Source organism: Diadema antillarum, unplaced genomic scaffold, assembly GCF_040938485.1.
Source record: "Diadema antillarum isolate AM-2024a unplaced genomic scaffold, OU_Dant_1.0 scf00000017, whole genome shotgun sequence".
Taxonomy (NCBI): Eukaryota; Metazoa; Echinodermata; class Echinoidea; order Diadematoida; family Diadematidae; genus Diadema; species Diadema antillarum.
The window spans coordinates 6,338,074-6,355,903 of NW_027270906.1; the positions used below are offsets into that span (position 1 = coordinate 6,338,074).

General features: G+C 39.7%; 2 protein-coding genes across 2 annotated transcripts in view; one reads left to right on the plus strand and one right to left on the minus strand.

Annotated features, from left to right (window-relative positions):
• Positions 1 to 2,157: 2,157 nt before the first annotated feature.
• LOC139726065 (GPI transamidase component PIG-T-like) lies at positions 2,158 to 12,874 on the minus strand. Its single transcript, XM_071637151.1, is given in 11 exon segments — positions 2,158 to 2,572; positions 3,422 to 3,493; positions 5,024 to 5,189; positions 6,788 to 6,985; positions 7,143 to 7,296; positions 7,910 to 8,112; positions 8,115 to 8,187; positions 9,034 to 9,143; positions 10,242 to 10,369; positions 10,961 to 11,141; positions 12,679 to 12,874. Coding segments are annotated over 11 exon segments (1,896 nt in total).
• A 3,671-nt stretch (positions 12,875 to 16,545) lies between these two features.
• The window catches only part of LOC139726075 (uncharacterized), a 95,680-nt gene continuing 94,395 nt past the window's right edge, over positions 16,546 to 17,830 (plus strand). Inside the window, exon 1 of the mRNA XM_071637161.1 lies at positions 16,546 to 16,728. The gene's annotated coding sequence lies outside the window, so the exon portion shown is untranslated. The remainder of the gene's footprint in view (positions 16,729 to 17,830) is intronic.

Consider the following 17,830-nt stretch of genomic DNA (forward strand, 5'->3'; position numbering starts at 1 on the left):
ATGGGACCTGCATTTCTACTTCATTGTTACAACATCTAGTTATAATCATGTTTACTATAAAGGGAGTGCACTGTACTTTGTAATAACCACAGTTTGTTGTATCTGTGTTCTTTAACCCTAACTTACCTGGGCTATTTAGCGAGCTTGAATCCCTGGGGGGGGGGGGCATTATGCCCCATCACCCCGTCCCCCTTCAGATCTCGGCTGTTGATCGCGTGATTGCCGCAAAATTTTGCATGAACATAAAGCCGGATGTAATCTACAAGACTGTTAAGTAAAAACAAAATTTAAAAAAATTTTTCAAAAAATTTGCATTTTCTATATTGAATTAATTAGTTATGCGAATACTGTAATTGGCTTATAAAAGCTTATGGAATACTGATTTTTGGTGTAAATATTCCTAGTGACATTCCGAACATTTGTGCATAAAAAAAATTCAGTATCAAAATTAATTGCTATTGTTTTTTATTGTTTATCAATTTTTTATGTATTTCTCTGTTTTTTCAAACTTTTGTTTTTGTTGTTTTTTTAGCAGAATTTGTCATACACATTTTTTGAAGCATAATTATACTAAAATAAATTGATTTCAGCCATTAGAATTAAAAATATGAATCTTTATATGAATTAATTGAAAAAACACAATTTGTATTGACTTTGTACACAAAATCACGTTTTTGAGCAATTTTGGGGTTGACGAAAATTTTTTTAAGGGGCGTGGCTTCGGAACGGTATGCCCGGGCGCGACAAATTTGGTCTCAAAAGTTGCCGGAGACTTGAAAGTAAAAAGTCAGCGAGCGGCGTGGTCAAAAAATTTTGCGTGCCGGAATGGTCACGGAATTCACCGATGGCACCCCCCCGGTAATTTAGGGTTAAAATGAGGAGTCCATGTACGACACATGCACATTAATGAACGCCCCTCATAAAAGCAAACGACATTGACCCCCCTTGTGGTTTGCCCTGGTGACTTGTAATAGTCGGCAGATGGCATTTACATGGCACATAGTGATGTATGAAAGAACGACTGGTATGATGCATAACAAAATATGAGAGAAACATATGAAAACAGACATTCTGAAGAATATGTCTGTGAAGTCTTGACTTCCAGCGTGAAAAAAAAACAACCCACCAGATATTAACCTATTGATGACTAGTGCTGAATGATTATTCTAGGGCAGGTGTCCACACGAAATGTTATAGCAAAATCAGCTTGTCCTCGACTTGTCAACTAGAGATCCTCTCACATTCCTCTCATTTGCATATGACATGAATAATGCATCAGTTTTATGCATGACCTCAGTATCTCATTACACCAGTGAGAAACTGACAAGTGTTGTTCTCTCACCCACACATGTTATTGCTGCCTGTGGGCTGAAAGTAAAGGATGATGTGAGTGTTACACTTTGCACAACACAACACCACTTCTTGCTACACCAGGTTCAAAGAACAGGGTTCTGCTTTTATAGCCCTAAACTCACTGGCATCACAGTTTGATGACAAGACTCAAGGCTGAATGCTAAATTACAGAAGAGTGCTATCACATTGATGATAAAGTTTTTAGTCACAGCCATCATCAGTTGCAGATTTTACCGAAAATGTTTGATATGATTAACATGGAATGTTTGAAATAATAAATTCAAATAATGTATTCCATCACAAATAACAAACATACACATTGCAAACATGTGTATGTATAGGCTCTCAAACATACACCACTCCGCTGGGTAACCCAACCATGGACATACCAGTAGATGTTAGACAAATAACAAGAGAGCTAGGATCTTCTATACATGTATTTGTAAGGTGAGAACCAACATGGTGTTAAAACTGTATCAAGTTTATAGAGCTAGTGCCCTTCTGGTTCTGAACCACAAAATGAACATTCATGCTCTTGGAGCACCCTCTACCCCTAAAAACACAGATATATTTCAAATGCAATTTCTTTGTGTGTGTGTGTGTGTGTGTTTATATGAAACTTTGACACATAGTCCGCAACCCAGACACAATGACTGTGTGAAAACACCGATGACTGGTGTAGGCCTACACTCTTGGACTGGTCCACTCTACAAGGCATCTATTAGTGTATCTCAGATACACACACAAATAAACACACACAAACACACACACAGACACACACAGACACACACACACACAGTCACTTTAGCTGTTCCTGCATCTTCTATCAGTGTCCCCATCCCCAGAATCCCTCCGTACATGTATTTCCGTTTCCTCCATTCCATCCTCATCCTCTGCCTCTCTGCTCTCCTCCTCCTTCTCTTCCTCCTCCTTCCCGTCTCCACTCCCGCCTCCATCATCCAGACCATCCTTCTTCCCCCTCCTGAACTTTGACAGTAGCTCCTTGAGGAAGTTCTTCTTGCCGGCGGCGGCAGCAGCAGCTTCGACGAAGTCAAACTTCCTGGTGGAGAGGTTGTGCAGGGAGCCGAAGGCGATGGCCACCACAGTGCAGGCCAAGCAGATGACGTTGTAAGGCATGCTGAAGTCTGGTGTCGGGAGCTGGATCAGGAGGGGTTCCGTGTACAGCCGCAGGAAGAAGCCAGACTGTCTGCTGCCCTCGCTGGGTGAAGTGGAAAGATCAGCAAATAGTACTTTGAATTAGCAAAAGTGCTTACATATATAGCTTTATTCAGCGCTGAAGTGTTCAAAGCTTCAACACACACAAATATTATACATCACCTATATATACTGCAAGGTTTAGAAGAGATTGCTTCTTTATAGAGTCACAGATATACACGATATCTCTTCACTATATGTACAGACTCTGCTTACAAGCTATTCTACTGCAAAAGCAAATAAATGGACGAACAAAAGAAACCATGCATACACCATATACACATACAATATAGGGCTTTCTATAGCTCAGTCGGTAGAGCACCGGTCTAGCAATCCGGAGGTCTCAGGTTCGCTCCCAATGGAATCCCATTTTTTTTGCTCATCTTTCCACTAATAATCTATATTCTTTCTGGTCAGTTTATTCTGTCTTTATTTGTTACAAACTCAAAAAGCTGCATCACTTCGGTGATCCCTCGCATTTATCCCCAAGTTGATTTATCCTTCAGGTTTATGCCAGGTTCAAGTGTGTACGTGTGTGTCACACACAAACACACTGCTATAGCTTCTGACCACCCGAGCATTGAGAATTAAGGGTTTCTGGGACGAACACTGAACTAGGGCTTTCTATAGCTCAGTCGGTAGAGTACCAGTCTAATAATACGGAGGTCTCGGGTTCGACTCCCGATGGAATCTCATTTTCTTTGCTCATCTTTCCACTAATACAATAAAATGAACTCCTTTTCATACTTTTCATAGTGAAAAATCACAGGGCTTTATTACTGCAACAAAAAATTTCCTCACAGCTCACAACTGTTCATCATGTAGATAAAAATGAAGATTCATTGTAACACACCTGTCTGTATCAATTAGCCGGGCTCCTGACACGTTGGCAGCATTTGGGAGAATGATGCTCACTATGGCAGAACTGTGAAAGACATCCAGAAGCATGAAAGAGCACATGTCATATTCACGCTATCATGAGAGTATTTACTATATGTATTATCATTTCCCTGGAAAATGCACTGCAATTATTCTCTCCAGTTACTGGATACACAACATTCTTCTCACACTCTTTAGAATGATCAACTCTGGCTGCTGGATTTGTGCCAGGCCAATGTTTGAGGGCTGAGTAATATCTCCCCCATTGCAAGGCATTCCTCATGTACCTGCTCTTTTGAATACTGCCACAATACTCACACAATCTTCTCATTTGCTCATAAGCAAAGAGTGGTTTTACGGCTAAAATTTTTGGCCTGAAGAGATCTGTGATATGTCAACAGGGCACTGAACCAAGGACCTTATCAATACAAGGGAAGTAAGTGTACTTGATTGTTAGCCACCTCAACATGCCATAGGTCACAGAAATGTCAGGTATTTAGCTACCGTTTCATAAAGGTGGCTTGCCACTCTTACAGGCAGAAAGTCTCACTGACACTTAAACCCGCATCATGATTAAGGGAAAGATTTATATTACAGTGGAAAGTCGATATAACGAGATGGTCGGGACCGAGTCGTTTTCCTCGTTATAGCCGATATCTCGCTATATCAGTAGGCATAAAAGAAAGCATAACATAAAGACACTAATTTGCACACGTGGGACTACCCATCATCTTTCAATTAATACTCGTAACTTGGTAATGTGTATGAGGTAATTACTCACCTTTATGGGTAAGAAGATGTTTTTTCGCCAATGAAATCCAATATCAAGAATGTTTTTCTTATTAATTGTAGATGTTTGAATTTGTAAATCTATATAGGCCTAGCTTGCGATTGTGTGGAGATCGTCTGTGGATTGGTATGTGGTTATGGTATGGGTGTGTGTTGTGTGTGGAAAGCTTGAATATGGTCTGCACAATGCTTTGTGGGTATGCATGTGACACATTCTGTATGTACATTAGGACTGCGTGTGTGTGTGAAGATGGGGAATTCCCTACGTAGAAAGCCAATCACAGCATCAGATTGCCTCACACTTGCTAAACGTCAGGATGATGTCATGTATATGGCCGTCCGACCACATTGTCTGCATGTATCAGTGCGCGCTCACACACACACATACACGTACAACATGCGGTGCTAGCTGTAGAGTGAACTGAAGAAAATATGTGTGTACAAGACAGTTTTTGGCGCATCGAGCTTTACAATCTCGGAACATGACAGCACAGGCGAAGTAAAGCTTAACCCGAAGACATTTTGCTTTACCTCGCTATAACAGCTTTGATTGGCTATGTTTTTCTTTGTTTGGAAATCACAAAATTTATCTCGTTATAGCAGTTATTTCGTTATAGCCGATCTCGCTATAAGAGTAGCATTTTACATAGACTTGTGTGGAAGGAAATTTGGGACCGGGAAAATTTCCTCGTAATAACCGATATCTCGTTATAGCAGTGTTCGTTATACCGAGTTTCCCCTGTAGTAGGCATTGCCTCAATCCTACTTTAGAGACATAAGAACTCACTTGATGAAAAAGCCAATGTTGGCATCTGGAGGGTACTCTGTCCAGCGGAGGAAGGCCTTGTCAAAGCCGATCATGAGGGTTGTGTCGGAGGTCGCGGGCAGGGTCAGCACCACTTCCAGGAGGTAGGGTCGGGAGCGGTCCTTCCCCGGCACAAACACCACCTTGTCTGTAGGGGATGCAACCAGAGAGACCCCTCACAGCTACTGGCTACATCCCCACTCATCAAATACCTGCATTTACCACTTATTATAAGCTGTAGAGATCCTGTGCAATAAGCCAAAGTAATATCCAAGGCTCTAAAGCCAAAGAAGGCATTTACAATCAGACACTCGGGTTTTGCTAAAACTGGTTTTGTAATTAATTCCTTTATGGCTACTTGATGCTATCCTGTGACAGAGGTCCCAAATAGTGGATAGTTACTTATTTGCAATATATTAAAGAAGGCAGACACTTATCTTGGGAACTGTCTTCTTTTTTTTCTTCATTCTTGTTTTTTTAAGTTTTGAGTGACCACTAATGAAGGATACTGCCATTATCGAAAAGTGATACCCTCCATCCTAAACATCCTTCATCATCTAAACCAGGCTTAGAGTCCACTCCATCATTCCTATTTTTGACTACATGTACACACACAGTAGTTGGGAGAACAGTCACGATTTGACTAACTATGCATATGAGTACTTTGAAATCAAATCATCTTTGCTGTAGCCTTATTCAAAAAAAGAACTTACAACTTACTCTTTAACATAATGACTGAAAAGAAAATGGGCTGGTGGCATCCAGTTAGCTGAAGTCATTTAATATTGCAACAATTAATTGGTTTATTGTACGCCCAATTCTCAGCAAATTATAACTGTTGTAAGCCTACTCCTGAAATATACCCTGTTTAATATCTACGACTTTTATCTCTGATCCTGATGAGTGCATGTAGACAAAATTTCCTAAAACTCCCACCATTTTGACACTAAAGAATACAAGCTGGCTTGAAGTCCACATCCCTAGTTATGATCTTGAGTGAGCACAGTTAGTTGTGTGAGCATGTTAAAGGACAAGTTCCACCTTCTTAGACATGTGGGTTGAGTGAATGCAGCAATAATAGTAGAACACATCAGTGAGAGTTTGAGGAAAATCGGACAATCCGTTCAAAAGTTATGAATTTTGAAGTTTCTGCTCAGTCACGGCTGGATGAAAAGATGTACTATAGCTTGTGATGTCACATGTGTACAATGATATAAAGAAAGAATTAAGAAAAATCAACATATTTCCATTTTTCTCACATATCAAAAGAACACTCGACTTCTCTCTTTCAGAAGGCAGGGGGAATAATATTACCCTTAACATACATGTACTTCAGTAACTAGTTGCAGAAATGTGCACATTATTAAAAAAGTAAAGTATTTTCCTTATATCGTTGTACACATATGACATCATACACTGTAGAAGTCTTCTCATCCAGCAGTGACTGTGCAGATACTTAAAAAAATCAGAACTTTTGAACGGATTGTCCAAACTTCCTCAAACTTTCACTGATATGTTCTACTAATATTGGTGCATTCTCTCTATCCTTACATATATGAAGGTGGACTTGTCCTTTAATGTGTGTGTGTGTGGGGGGGGGGGGGGGCATGCTTAAAACATCTAATAGCCCATGTATGTGTGCGAGGTGGGGGATAATTAACATATCTGAAAGCCTAAGTGTGTGTTGGGAGGGCATACATAAAACATCTTAAAGCCTATCTCCTTCTGTTAGGGCAATCTGTATACCTGGCTTGATGTCCACGCCAGCATTCTTGATCTTGAGGGTGTGCAGGTAGAGTCTCATATACCAGGGGATGGTCTCTGTGTAGATGACCTTGAGGGGTGTGGTCAGCTGGTTCCTCAGGAGGCAGCTGATGCCCCCCTTCTCCTGCCCGTAGCCAGACAGATACCGGTAGGCCAGCAGAGGGGGCGGGGCCACTGAACCTAGCAACACAAAATGACACCCAGTGATTACAAATGATCAGCGAAAAATTGGACAGACACAGTAAGATGTGAGTTTACGGGGGAAGGGTCCGGTTGAGAAACTTTTACAAGTATGAATAGATTCGTAAGTCAACTTAATACGGAAGAAGGTACTTACCATATCTGAGTGGCTGACTCCAAGCCATGGCGATATTTGTCTTGGTTCCAGCCAGCTGCTTGACATCATAGACAGCATACACTCGATCCTCATCTCCCACTGACTTTTGGAGGACTTCCAAAGGAGGAGGGCTCATGGTGATGGGGTTACCAGACTACAGAGCACAGAAGTTCACAAACATCCCTCAATAAACAACACTCCATGACAAAAATGGGTAGCAATATAGAATGCAGACTGCAGAAATGTCAGCATACGGTCAAAACAGTGTACAGCCAGCAATGAAAATGGATCAGATGATTATGAAAAATGATTGCAAAACTGATCGGTATCAGCCGTATTTACTCATCACTATTGCTGTATAAAGCAATCCACACGAAGCAAGATTAACACAGGTCATTCAACACAGGTCATTCAGCTGAACTTGTGAACTACTGTAAAACCAGAAAATTTTGTGTGCATGAAACTTTCATGAAATTAATGAGGAGCCAAGATTCACGAAAGTAAAATGCGTGCAAAAGTGCTTGTCTACACAATGCATTGAATGCCAGTGGCAATTCGCAAACGTTTCATGCCTCAAAAGAGGCTGTTGCTCCAATACATGGAAGTTTCATGCCGCAACTATTCTTGGTTTTACAAAATAAGAGTGAACATAACTGGTACAGAATGGATACAATTTTTCATGACCAATGGATCTTTGAATCGGGAATATAAAAACCACTCCATCAGTGACGCAACATTAAAAAATAAGCAAAGTGAACCATTCACACCTCATTCCTTGTGATATCCACCACAACTCGACTGGCTGAGGCCATCGGGCACGGGCCGTCAAGAATTTTGCCAAACAGTGCCCTCAGAGACCACTCCTGGTGCGTCGTCTGCCCTCTGGGAACCTGGGGACGGAAGACGACCGTCAGCGCTTGGCTGAGCTCAACAGCTGACTCCTGACAAGCCGACCCCAGCCGACAGACTGCCGAAGATGGACAGAGAGGGAGTGGTAGTGTGTGTTGTACAGTTTGTCCGCCTTGAACAGTGATGCAAGTCCAGCCTGAAGGGTTGATATAAGAGGAATGCAGGTATAACGGTGTGTTCGAGCACTCTCCTAAAGCGAACTGAACCATACCGTACCTGCGCCAGAGGAGCACTGGAACGCTCTTAAAGTGAACCGTACTGAGTTGATCCGAGCCAAAAGCAGACCACTTCCCGATGTGCTCCAAAAGGGTACCAAAAACATACCAAATGTTCGCATGTGAAGAATGTGCGTAGCATGCACATACGTCATAATGCATAGAGTTCATTCTCTTTGTTCAGGACATCTGTAAGTAGTTTAAGTGCACAAGGTGAATGACCCTCTTGCTACAAAATGCGTGACCCCCTCTAAAAATAACTCATGAGGTACGCTTTCTCAACAGAGCACTCGAACGCTCCATATCTGGCACAGTTCGGTACAGTACCCTTTGGTCTGCTTTAGAGCACTCGAATGCACCCTAAGAGAAACATGGGTATAAGTTGCTGCTTTTCCCCCATTTCTAGATAAGACTCATGGCCACAGCTTATTGATGTAAAGATTAATGAGCTTCAACTTTAAAATACAATGGGCTTCATTCTTTTTTTATTCCCTGACCTCTATTCCACAAAAATATGCAAATTATGGAAACCACAGTAAAGGCAACAGGCTGCTGAAAACCTTTGAACCTATGTAGGTGATATCCATAATGTACTGGGTGAGAGCTGAACATTACTGCTGACACAGGGTCAAAAACTAATCCTTCATATTACTCTCCTTGTTTCTATCATTGCTGTGAAATATAAATTATTTTTGGCATTGCATTATCACACTTGGACACAGTAAAGAAGTGGCAAAGCAAATTCAAAATAAAACACAGATCCTCACCTTTGAATCACATGGTAGCAATTTCTTCCAGGGAGTAAGGTTTTCAGTGCAAACTATCTCTCGTGGCAGAGTGGCGTATCGCAGAAGGTGAGTTTTCTTGGCATAGAACCCTAGTGGAAACATGGTATCCATCCAGCAGGATGGCAAGAGATGGCAACTTCAATTCCACCATGTATGTGCATTTTCATCAAAATAGGACATAAATGCTGCCGAACATAATGCTTTCTTCATCAATCACACATTTCAGTGTATACAAATAGGTCTCCTTTATCAATTTGAATAGTATGGGGTTTTTTCCTCTCTCTTCAAAAGAGAAGAGTTAGGGATTTGTTCATCTCACAGTAATCATCAGATATTTAGTGACCACTAAGAAAGCTGATGATCATCACATGATATGATACAGGCCCTCACAAAAGTTTCCTGTCTTCTTCCAATCTCAAATTGATTGAAAGAATAAATATTGTGTGGCTACAAAGGCCATTTACATCACATTCTCAGCTCCCCACAGCCCTTTATGCTGGGATATGATAGATAAGCAAAATATTGGAGACAATGTGATGTCACATGACAGAGATTTGGACAGACCAGCATCAGATAATCGCATAAACAGTTAAAATATATACCATTTTATTTGCTTTTCAGAGATTGGTGTCACTGAAATGGTGAAGTATAGATTCTGTTAATCATTTTTAATTCAACTATAGCACACTCAAAATTTTACACTCACTTTTGAGAATAATATCAAGATTTTGAACATTGTCTTTGTGTTCAAATGATCTGTTTCATTCCCCTTCCTTCTATTTTATGGAGCAAACTGTAATTACCTTTTGTGACTGAACATGAGCAAAAAAAAGGAAACTTTAACCAGGTAATTCAATATTCTGAAATGTACTGCAAAATTAAGAATCAGTTACTAGTATGAATTAAGCAAATAAGAGGCTTGGAAGATTCCGCTGCTGAAACAAACACTGGCAAACAAAGACAACTCTTGAATTTACCTCATGAAACACTGACAATGAAGAGTAACAATGATAATAACCAGATAGAGCACCAAACCACAAAAGTGAGATCTCTGAAACTTTATGGCTTAATACATTTTGATTTGTATGAAGGCGGGTGGCAATTACTTGATTGCTACCAATGGTGGTGCAACAAATATCCGCATCATATCAATTACTCATCCAAAGTGCCTGATCGACTCATCTCACCTGAAGCCACACCCTGAGGTCTGAAGGAGAGCTGCGGCTGCACCGTGTTGGTTTCATCAATGAAATTCAGAGATGCACAGAACAATCCCGAGAGTGCATTAACCAGCTCCGCCCAGGCCTGATCCACACTGTGTCACATGAAACAAGAGATGCTATCTTATTGACATATTGAATTAAAGATGAAACTACAAACATAAATACATTGAACAGTGAGTTATAGTGCTGTCATTTCAAACTAGAATGAGCCCCCTGATTAAAACACCAGTAAATCATGCATCTAAGTATTTTCTTTTGAATCTTTAATTCCGCACGTTAACATTTGAAGCTTTGTATTTGGAGGAATTTACTACATAGTGAAAAAAAGTGTCTTGAGCAATAACCACTTAAAAATAAAATTCACTATTGATATATTTATGTAATTTCATAACAATTAGGCAGTCTGTATAACAACAAAAAACAACAAATGTACATGTTGATATAAAGAAATAATGTACAAATCGAAGTAGACATTAGAGGATTTAATCAATATAAAATTATCTGTAAGTGTAGCTTAGCATCAATGCATTCTGTCTCCATTTTGATTGTCAAAGTATAACATACAAACGATTCAGCCATATCTACCAATTATGAAAAAAAAAGAGACAAAAACAAAATACAAGAGAACAAACAAATAATATTCCTTTATGGTATCAAGTTAATATGGTGGTGCCATGCCTTACTCTTTAGTTTCCTCATGGAACCACACCCACAACTGGGTGCCCGGTGGTGCGCCCCTTTGTGGGAATCCCCACTTGTCATGCCTCCACAGGCCCTGGGTGAGAGAGAGGTGCATCTCCTGGACATTGTGCTTCCTGATGACCTGGCCCAATGGTCTGGGGAAGAGGTTGTAGTGGAGGCTTTCTACATGTTGTAGAGATTTAAAAAAAACAAATAAATAAAGTGTCAGAGTAACAGAGGTGGGGCAATGGTCAGAGACATGGGTAGGGAATCAGGGAGGAAAGGGATAGTAACAGAAGTAAATCATTGTTTTAATATAATTGACTTTCTACATTTCTTAAGTGTGTCAAAAAATACTGAAACATCATTGATATTAATAGTTCTAAGTACATGATGATGTTTATTCTTTTAATCACAGAGGATAAACTCCACAGATTTGCTAAAACCGCGTAGACTGTACTAAGTACATTAAATTTACATGTACCTGCTACAAGTACAACACTAAGCACAGCACAGCCCTCTCCAGGACAGCGTCTTCGCTTTTTGAGAGAGTAAACTAAATTACTTAAGGTTCTCAAGCCAAGGACAAGGTTCATACTCAAGTCAGACTTCGCGATCGTAATTAATATTTCGTGATAGTCAAGATACCAATTCAGAATTGCAATTTTAAATTTACTATTCCACTGATACCATGTTCCGGATCGGAGCGGAGACTTGCTTGGAATCACCACATGTAGGTACATTTTTTGGTGTAGACTTGACTTGCAAAAATGAATAGAATCTAGACTCTACAGATTTAGCAATAAAGGACCGATAATACCACTAACGCTACACCCCTCTCTAAATAAATGGTAGATTAAATTTACACGCTATCATATAGACTACCTGTACTAAGGTTTACTAGATCTTAACTACACGCAGCCGCTGTCGCGAAGCGACAGCGGCTGCACGTCTACTCCTTCGCAGACGTTGTCATTTTTCAGTGGTGGTTGTGCGACTCCTTCATGAATATCTTTTTTAATCGTGGAAAACTAAAATATAAGGAATCCCCGTAATCTATGATAATCATCGAATAATCGGTATGCGTATTTTTTTTTAATTACGCCAAAAACTTACTGAAATCCGTCCTTAAAATCAGGTCTGTGAGCGTCCGTATTGCTTCACTCCTCATCTTCTGCGTGTTATTGAATGGCAATCACTCTCCTATGCTACAACGTAGGTAGTCGGAGGTAGTCGGAGTGACGTCATATCATGAGAGCAGCACGCGCGGAAATACATGGTAGAAGACGACAAGCTTTACGTAACACACAAAACGCACGGGCGTACGTAAAATGCTAACACGGTACCTCGGGTTGAGCGTTCGTGGCTGTTCGTTTATTTTGTGAATCATCGCACAATCTACTCCGAAAAATTCAACAATAAGGTTTGGATACCAACAAAACACCAAATTCAACTCAACCATCAGCAATATACGATATAGGTGGGTGGTATTACTGTTAAAATCAAACAAAATAAAAGACATTTTTGTGGTCTTGCCGTCAAAAGCGTCAGTCGTTTACGTACGTTTACACACTAGTACATGTCAGACTGCTGTGCTGTGCACAGCGGTCTGGTCAGGCTAACTAGATCTATAGAACTACTATAGCAAGGGCGATACAGATTACACCGACACGTAAGTGCTCGAGTGGGACTACACAACATCACTAATCGTTTGTCTTACCCAGAGGAAGGGTCGAGTTCCATTCCGTGGTGAATTCAAAATGTGTATTAACAAATCCGTTGGCGAGGGGTGTAATCAATAGCTCCTCTTTGAAGCTGTCATCTGCGTAAGATGAAAAACATGATTTGATGCATACGAAATGCCACAAAATCCGGAGAAAAATCCAGGTACCGTGATCTAACCTGAGTAGCGCCATCTTCGTTAGCGTAGTAGATCAGACACAGGAAAACATAAACACACGTGGTGGGTGGTGGGTGGGCGGTACAGTGGTGCAGTTGCATGCTGGCGGCAGGCAGCTGCGAGGGATACCGTTAATCAGAAAAAGGGCATGCTATACCGGGCGCTGCAGGTGTTGAAGTACAGTATACATCTGTTACCCAATAAAAAATGATATCAAAGATAAACGTATTTTGAATGTTCATGTATTCTTTGATCCACTCTTTCTCATTTCCATGGATAAAAAAAAAGACATAAGTTGAGCAGCTCCCGGATCATTACCAGGTCCGTTTGCGTCTCCATTCCCATTTTTATTTTTTTTAAGTCGTCGATGACTGGATTGTGTCCGGTATTCAAGGAATAAGGACTTTCTCAATCCGATACATTTTACAACTTTGTAGGCCTATACAGTTTCAGTGTCGAAATGCATAATGCCTGTAGAATGTAGACATGTACAAAGTGGGTAAACAAATGTGTCGCCCAGCTTTTAACAATGGTGTGAAAATTTTCATGTTCCCACTTTGAATTGGAACTATGCAATGCAATGCATGCTTACTTGCGAGTATTCGTGATATTGGTGACCAAATGTATATCTAATTGCGTACTGAATTATATAATCGTGTCTAGTTTTCTTAACATTACTTGGATACGCCTATCAAAAAAGAAAAAAGAAAAAAAAAAGAATCGAAACCAAGATTCTGCCAGTAACCTGTCAATCATACTGCTACAGTAGGACCTATATTTACTTGATTTGAGTAACAAAAGATACTAGAATGAACAATTCCCTAGATTTAACATAATTATCATGTTTCCATGCTAGTCTGATAATTAGGTAACAGAAACATGGCAGAGAAACATAGGCCCTACGAGTTGTGATCGGTCTCGGGGGAGGTACACGGACCAATGTCTTTAGGTAAGCCTATATTTTAGCAATTGACAGGTTGTATCACTGGCAGAATCTTGTTTTGGATACCTCTTTGTTTGTGGTCATATCCAAATATTCTGAATGAAGAAGAAATAGTATGAAAATCATTTTTCTCTCTTATTTTTTTCTCTTAGCCACATAGGTGATGACCAGGGTAGTATGGAGCAATGCAAATCAAAATGCATTTGAATTGCATAGTTCCTTTAAATCAGTATCATACTCATATATGGTCATTCTGTGAAAAGTCAATTGGCTCCAGACATGACATTTATTTTGAAACAAGTCCAGACACAAGACGCTTTGGATTTCTGCCAACTTTCACCTCACTGGCTCTAATTCTATAAGAACAATTATTGTACGACAGTTGACTTACGGTTTAGGTATCAATGAAGCTGACACTGGCTGGTTGTTTTGTCGAATTTTCAATTCTTTCATTTTCATTGGCCTATATAAGAACTGAACTGAGTCAACTATTAAAGGCATTACCATTTTGTAGATGAAACAAAAACCCAGCTTTAGCGCTTCAAAATAGTTTTAGAATGTGAGTTAGGGATATACCGAAAAACAACTAATGTAATAAAGTTAATCAGTACAGTGTATAAGCAATGTTAAGTAAAGTAGATTTTAACAATAATTTATAATAAAATTATTTCCAATGTTTATATTAAAACTATCTACAGTTACGGTTTAGTGAGAAAAATAGTGATACATCCTTATGTTTTAGGCTTTATTGATAATTTTTATATGACCTACACTGACCTACACATCCTATGCATCAAATGTGATTACTCAAACATTTTTAAATCACTGCACAGGGTAGAGACAATTCATTATTTGTATGGAAAACAATTTGTTTATATTTTCATGAACAAGCAATAATTCCAATGCACATTGCACCACATCAATAAAATGCACTGATCATATTTTTCTCGTCATCACAGCTTAAACTGCTACAACTCAAGATCACTTCCAAAAATTTAGATTCATTTTATTCGACGTTCTTGGTGTATATACCAAATTGCATAATCTGCTCACTAAGCAGGTAAACGTCTCACTGCTCACAGTCAATGCAATTTTCAACTCAAGTCAATTTACAAGTATTTCCGCCAAATAACATATAATTCATAAAACAATTTGTTGAGGATTTTGAAACAAAAATAATTCAAGTCCTGAAATAATATACAATACAAATGTATGTACAGATAATAATATACATAGGATCTGATCACAAATTATGTATACATAAGTTAATAATACATACTCATTGTCCGCCTAGAAATTATTGCCTAAAGTGTAAAACATCCGTATTCAAATCTATCTTTTCATTAAATATTCATTTTGTTTTTAGCGCTAGAAGGATTTGCACAAATCGTCAGGACCGTCTGAAATTATAGTAGAAGAAAATAAACTGAAGTGAATTATGTTAAAATATATATCAACCTAATAATAAACTGACTAATACTGAATTGAGTTAATACTGACACTTCAAAAGTATATTGTTCTATACTGAGTTACTTATACTTAAAGTTATTGTACATCATATTCCGAGGGATATTCCCCGAATTCTTTCAGCCACTTTCATACATAACTCTTATCGTAGAGGGCAGTAGATTGAAACCAAAGAGATCGCTAGAATTTGATATACGATAACTTTGTAAGAATATCACATAATAGCCGCCCACTCAAATCTCAAGAATCAAGAGACAGAGAGAGAGAGAAAAAAAGTCGAGAGGAAATGTTATTTGTTCTTTGGAAGAAAAATGCCAAGGGATTTCCCCATACTTCTGCACAAGTCTTCTCGGTCTTCCAAAAGTATAGAATGTAGAAAAATGAGAGTACATCTACAGCGTACGTGGGCGGCAAATAAAATGCATCTCCACAACTCGAACAACCTACACTGCCAAAGATATTTGTGTATGTGCGTGATTATTTGTTTGTTTGTGTGTGTGGCAATGACGTAAAGACTCCCACGTTGATGACCTGATCACCATCCTTACCTTTCATTGCAACTACAGGAGACTAAAAGTACAAAAAAATATACAAAAACAAAACCCACACTATTAAATTCTGCTCTCAACTGTTTAAACAGAAGGTATCTTACCTCGATCTCGTCAGTGTCTAAAAGTATGGCTTCTTGAAGTCATGAGTGTGCAGTGACCCTCGTTAGCGGTAATTGTTACTGATCCCTTTTTCTTTATCTACCATATCCGGCCTCACCTTGCAGCTAATCGTGACACGATTTGCGATTAGGATATCCACCTCTGAGATTTGTAAGTACATTGAGGTAGTATGAGATGATTATCTGTGATACCATGTAGTTTTGCAACCATCAAGCAAACAACTAGTATTTCAATATAATATTTAATATATGCATACGTAATTACATGACGATGAAACATGCCAGTGTTTGGAACCGAAAGCGGCAATTTAATTCAAAGAAGTTCGATGGGCTTTCAGGGAAACCTTTCCAACTTCGATTCAAGAGATCAGAATTTCATACAAGTGTTTATTTATTCTGGGAGAAAGACTATCAGTTCGTATCATAATTCCCATAGAGAACGTGTGTAAGGGAAGGAAAGGGGATTACCGCTTCGAACTTTCACTTTTATTTCCGGAAATGATTCTACCAACTTTGATAAAACAACAACACACGTGCGTATCACATTAAATGACCGGCTAATTTGATTGGTCTACACATGCGCACTGTCGTAAATTTTGCACATGTACTGGAGCAAGATGGCCCCGTCGCGAGACTTTCTTTGTTGTCAGGTCCAGCTTTCTACCCTTGGAATTTATTAAATTCGCCGCATGTTAGGATGCATTAGAGCTGCGTAAAGTTGGCCGGTTTTCCCGGCTGTGTGGATGAATATTTGGAATACATATTTGGACACGGCACGCGTTATTTTTAGGTGAGTTTGTGGCTTGTGTGTTGACGGCGTCTAGCGAGACTGGAGATACTGGGCGAATAGGGGATGTTATCAAGTCGCCCAGCCAGTGGCCCGCACCCCTTGTGTGTGTGTCGCGCCGCTGTACACACCTTCCACTGTCGCCGCACAGCACTAATGCAGAAAGGGTCATAACAGGGTTGAAAGCGCGAAGAGCTCGCCCGGTGCCGCGGCGTGCGGCGACTGGTATAGAAGGGCTGGCCATTTGTCGACCTAGTGTAGCTCGTGTTTGAGTACTGACCGGCTCTCCAAAGGGATGTGGCAATGTGTAGTTTTCGAGAGCAGTAATGATTAGAAGGCCACACTTCGAGCTTTCATTGAGAATCGATCTTGCTAAGTACATGATTAGCACCTCAAAGATGAAGTTCAGAGTCTCATACAGGGTCAGATTTCTGTTAAAAATGTTGAGTAGAAACATCAATAGAATCCAGCGTGAACAAGACGAGGAAAGAAAAGAGTTCCATATGCGGTACCATCCACTACAAAAACATTTCAGAGATTTCGTTTCCAGATCAGGATAAATTTTACATAAGACGTGAGGGATAGAGTGTATCAGAAATCAAAATAAGTTGAGGGATAAAATAAAAATTGGTCATCTTTAGCCTCAGGGCATGTAGACCTATGTATTAAACAAAATTGCTAACCTATGCACGACTGCCACAAGGTAAGTTTGAGAGCCCGTTTCATTGCCTGGGATCTTTTGATCTGTAACAACTCGGTGTAAGATGAAATAAGAATAGAAGGGCACTGGGAGTAGGACCTACTAGTTTTAATCGTCCTGCTGTTGCATGACAGTTCAGCATCCAACACAACACTCGACAGAGTAAATCAAGGTAAAGTTTAGTCGCCTGGTAGATGGACATAAATTTTAGGTTCTAATTGAAAATCATCTTGTGACAACTTTGCTGCACGGTGTGCAGTGCCACCTTGCATGTCTTGTAGAAAGCTACCCTTTTCAAAATAGAATCTAGATGCTTCCTTGGAAGCCAAGTCAGTTTCAAATTATGCCCTCTGTCGCAAACTCAATCAACATAGTGTCTTTAAACGAAATGTGTCATTGTGATAG